At 36.8% G+C, this 5039-nt stretch overlaps 1 protein-coding gene across 1 annotated transcript in view; it reads right to left on the minus strand.

Moving 5' to 3' along the window:
* MYOZ2 (myozenin 2) overlaps positions 1 to 3649 on the minus strand; it is a 74911-nt gene extending 71262 nt beyond the window's left edge. The window contains exon 1 of the mRNA XM_006874594.1: positions 3574 to 3649. Within this exon, the coding sequence (XP_006874656.1) occupies positions 3574 to 3649 (76 nt within the window). The remainder of the gene's footprint in view (positions 1 to 3573) is intronic.
* Between the last annotated feature and the right edge of the window lie 1390 nt (positions 3650 to 5039).

Genomic DNA, 5039 nt, shown 5'->3' on the forward strand with positions numbered 1-5039 from the left:
TGGAAGAAGTGTAGCTAGCGTGGATGGCCAAACTTTGTCCTTCATACTTCGGATATATTGTCAGGAGGGACCAGTCACTGGAGAAGGATATCATGTTTGGTAAGAGAGAAAGAGGAAGAAGCCCAATGAGAGGGATTGGCCAAGTGGCAGCATCATGGACTCAAGCGTGGCAACAGTAGTGAGGTTGGCCCAGGGTCAGGCAGTGTTTCATTCTGCTGTGCATAAAGTCACTATGGGTCTGTACCAACTCGACGGCACCTAACAACAACAACAATTCTTTAACTTGAAAGAGCCCTGCTGGCACTGGGGTTCAGCTCTGGACTGCTAACCGTAAGGTCAGAAGTTTGAACTCACCTGTTGATTACTGGCAGTCTGTTTCCATAAAGATTCCAGTTTTAGAAACCTTATGGGACCCTTCTACTCTTTCCTATAGGGTTGCTGTGAGTCAGAATAGAATACATAGCAATCAGTATTTGACTTAGAGGCTACTTTTAGGAGACCATTTTCAGCTAAAATATAAATTTCAAAGATCATCTCTTGGTGATCATTTGGGTAGGTCATTTTCAACCTCCACAGAATTCAGAAATCTGCATTCAGTGAAAATTAAAAACTCTATTCTTACATACTATAATCTATATAGACAGGATTTCTTAGTAATTCTTCCAGGTTACTTCTCCTTCAGATGGAAGATTATTTGTTATAAAACACTCTCTTCCCACTTGTTTTATTTCCCTACTGGTTTATCTCAAAAGCTCACCAGCTGTAGTCTCCCCAACTACCAGAATTGGACTGAATGTATTCAAAAAACAGTTTTTTCAGCTGACTCATTGACATATTTCATTTTCCTCCAGGTTAAATGATTTTGGAAAACAATACAAATAAAAAGTAAATGAGCTATAATGCTGGAAAACAAAAATTCCTGATGAATAAGGTGAGAGGATGCAGAAAAAGAGGTTTGAAAATATCCTTTTAAACTAATTTTTAATAACAATCCAGTACAAATTGGACTCATTTAGTCTTAAAATTAAAAAAAAAAAAACAACATTGCATGTTTTATTCTAAATCACATGTTTTATTGTAAATTTCCTACATTTTTACTGTGGTGAGATGTTTAGTAGGAACCCTGGTGGCACAGTGGTGAAGCATTTGACTGCTAACTGAAAGATCAGCAGTTGAAATTTACCATTCACACCATGGGAGAAAGATATGTCACATTGCTTCTATAAAGATTTACAGCCTTGGAGATCCTATAGGTCAGTTCTAACCTTCTCTATAGGGTCACTACAAGTCAGAAGTGATGGCAGTTGGTTTTGTTTTTGGTTTTGGTGATGTGTTTGAAAGTGTAAGGGGATTATTTCCAATGTGGTTTTTCTGAAGTCATCTGAAATAGTGATCCGTCTTTTAGTTCTAGATTGCTAAACATTATGCCTTTAACTGTATCTCACAAGGTGTTAGAGGAAATAAGAGAGGAAATGAAATATGTGAGCTGTTTCCGAAAGTACAACCACTATTTTATCTCAGAGCTTAAGTAAGAGTTTGTGACTATTCCTGCATTATCTGGAACACTTAATATCCAGACAAAGGCTGAGCATGGGACTCTGCTTCAGGGACTGGAAAACCTCCAAGGGTTTGGGAAGGAGGGCTTTAATAGACTTTATACTGCCAGAACTGGCTGGTGGTGAGCTACTAACTCCCCTCCTACCCCTCAGGTATCTAATTATATTTTTCTTTATTTTTCATAAAAATAGTAGTCCTTTTAATAGGGGAAATACTTTCTTATGCTTACAGGTCTATGTTAGACAGTGGCATCACTGGGGTTGATCTCATTCAGTGTGGTAACTTATGGAGTCACCCTCCTCCTCCACGGACCTCCTCTTGTACCAGACCATACGGAATCCCTAGCAATGTTTATTATCCATTTTAATCATAGAATCATATGTGATTAAGGTGTGGCACCATAGGATAAGCACTGGACTTATAATTGCAAGGTTGGAGGTGTGCAAACCCACCAGCCGCTCATCAGAAAACACTCTACAAGGTCTCTATGAGTCAGAACCAACTCTAAGGCACTAAACAAAAGAAACAAGCTGGTTGTGAATTGCTTACATCCTGGTGTGGTGCTGCGGGTTAATGCTCTGGACTACAAAGTTGGTTTGAACTACAAGGTCAGCAGTTCGAGCTTACCAGCTGCTCCTTGGAAACCCTATAGAGCGTCGCTATGGATTGGAACTGACTCAATGGCACTTAACAACAATATTTGTAAGATGATATGAATACTAGCAACAAAATGCTTTGTAAAATCTTCCTGCACTGGATTACATTGTTAGTTATGAGTAACTGACAAGAATCATTTTAGATATTTCAAAAAATTTAACAAAATTAGTGACTGTAAAAATGTCAGTAGCAATGAAAACAAAAACATATGCTTATAGCATGTGCAGATGAAACCACCTGATTTGAAGTGTCATTGTATGACAGCTTTGACCAGAGTGCATTAAAAAGTTCAAAAAGTAAATTAGCATAGCATTTTAGATTTGTAGTTTATACATGTAAACTGGGATTAGAAAAATATTTTGTTGTTATAACTAATTGCAGTGATATTTTTACAAAAATGGCAAGTGTTTGGTGAAACAGTGCACAAAAGGTTTGCAGACAATTATTTTGTAACTTGACAGTATAATTTAACACTGTCACTCCCTCTGACAGTGTCAAGTTTCATACCTTATCAAAGGAGGAGAAATAAGGAAGCATTCTGAAAAGTCCTACAAATACATCCAGGATGGCTCCAACCAGCCCTTAAAAGGATATGGATAGTCTGCTTCTTACTTTAAAAATAGTTGATAGCCCTTATGCACAGAGTTGAATTTCCTTTTTAACAATCAAACTGCAATGTATAAAGCTTTATTTTTTTAGTGTTGTTTGGTAGAATTTACAGGAAAAGGATAAAGCAGGTTAACATATTGCATCTAATTTATGTCTTTTTTTTTTTTTCTTTTAGTAATATGCTATAGAAAATGTTTTCTACATTGTTGGAAATTAATTAAAAAGAGATTATACTTAGACACACACAACTATCTAGGTAAAGAAATGTCAATGACTAAATATAAAGACTGGCTTTAGGGTAGACAAAATAAGTAATGAATATGAATTTCAACTTAACAGTTTATAAAAGAATGAAGAGTAGAACAAATTTTTGAGTGATTTATGTAATGTGAAGTAAAGGGACTTAAGATGGATCAGTGGGGTGGACAGTGAAGAGGAGATTGTTTAAGATCTGTCTGAGAAAAATATTGAGAGTGATATTGACTTATAATGTGAAAGGCAAAGCAGAGTATACATCAGCTGTCAGATTGCTTCATTCCTTTAGAGCAGTTGTGCATCTGAAAATAGCTGTCAAATGAGAAAGGATGACTACAAAAGGATTAGATACCATAGGCATTTGTCAACTCTCTAGAACTCCAGCTTTGTTATGACAGAGCAGTTAAGAGCTTAGAGGAAGTACACTACAAAATAGTAAATAATGTTAGGAAGGATCATTGCTATATTAATATTGAGAAGGATTTTTAATGATACCATTTCCATGGATTTCCTTCATGATGGCTGATGCTTGCTGTTTCTTCTGTTTCACCATGATATTATGAGATAGCATGGTTTTTTGTTCCCTGTAAAAAAATAAAGGGACATTATTAAGGTAATGGAATCCATTGAGAGAGAGCATCTTTGTTCTTTAGTAAGACTTTATTGTTGCATTCTATAGAAAGATTTCCGTATGCACTCCGTGTCTAGTGACAGAGCTTGCTATTCATTCACAGTGAATGTTACAGGGAACACAGGATGATACATGGGGTTTCAAACCTCGTCTTATCTATTCATTAACACAAAGATCATCAGGCAGTGAGAAACAATGAAATAACTGGCCTCCATTTCCCCTCCCTTTCTCTTTTCCACATTTATCTTAACTTGTTATTGTTTCCTAGTTCTTGCTGGCCTTCATTTGCACCAGCATCACACTACATCAATTCCAGCAAACTGTAAGTAAAAAGAGAAGACACCAGATTATACCAGAATTCTTTGGTGGTGGCACTTTGATATTGACATCAACAGCTGTCCTTTAAAGAAAAGAATGCACATTTTCTGAGTCACAACTCTGAACCTCCTTGGACAAGTGACTAATATAACATTTTAGGAAACATTATACTTACCTTACTGTTAGACCGTGCTTTTCAGGAGGGATGGTTTCCAATTTGTGTAGGAAAGGCTCAGGAGATGGAAAATGAATGGAACTTGGGCCTGATGGCTTTTATCCTTGAGCTTGGGACGGCATGGTCGATAGCTCTGACTCAAAGTGGGTACTGAGCCTTTCTGAAAAGACTGGCATCCAGCTGACATCAACTGACTATATATAGCACCAAATACTTCAGCTACTCATATCTTCCTGGCGAAAGAAAGGAATAAAGATTAGATTCTCTTCATTGTGTTTCTAGTTTGTGAGGTGGTTGAATGAATGGTCATTCATGGGATATATAACATATTTTTATTAAGCACATTTATTTGAGGAGATAGTAAAAGTTATTAAAAATATAGCTCTGCTTTTTTCTTCACAATTGAATTGAGGAGGCAAGAGACACATACATCAATTAGAACAGAATGGTATTAAGTAAGCAAGACATTTTAACAATGCAAATGGTTTGTGCTTGACTACTAACCTAAAGGTTGGCAGTCTGAAACTATCTGGTAGCCAATGGAGGAAAACTCTGCTGATTTTACATAAGGAGCCCTATCAATCAGTCGCCATGAGTTGGGATCCATTCAGTGGCAAAAGGGTTTTTGTTTTTTGTATTAAAATGATTAATCCATCACTCATATGTCAATTTGTCATAATATGATGGCTTGCAAGTTGCTGTGATGCTGGAAGATATGCCATCAGTATTTGAAATACCATCAGAGTCACCCATGGTAGACAGATTTCCGATGCATTTCCAGAATAAGACAGACTAGGAAGTAGAGGCAAACTACTTCTGAATGTTTAGCCACTGAAA

The sequence above is a fragment of the Chrysochloris asiatica genome, unplaced genomic scaffold, assembly GCF_000296735.1.
Source record: "Chrysochloris asiatica unplaced genomic scaffold, ChrAsi1.0 scaffold00288, whole genome shotgun sequence".
NCBI classification, from domain to species: Eukaryota; Metazoa; Chordata; class Mammalia; order Afrosoricida; family Chrysochloridae; genus Chrysochloris; species Chrysochloris asiatica.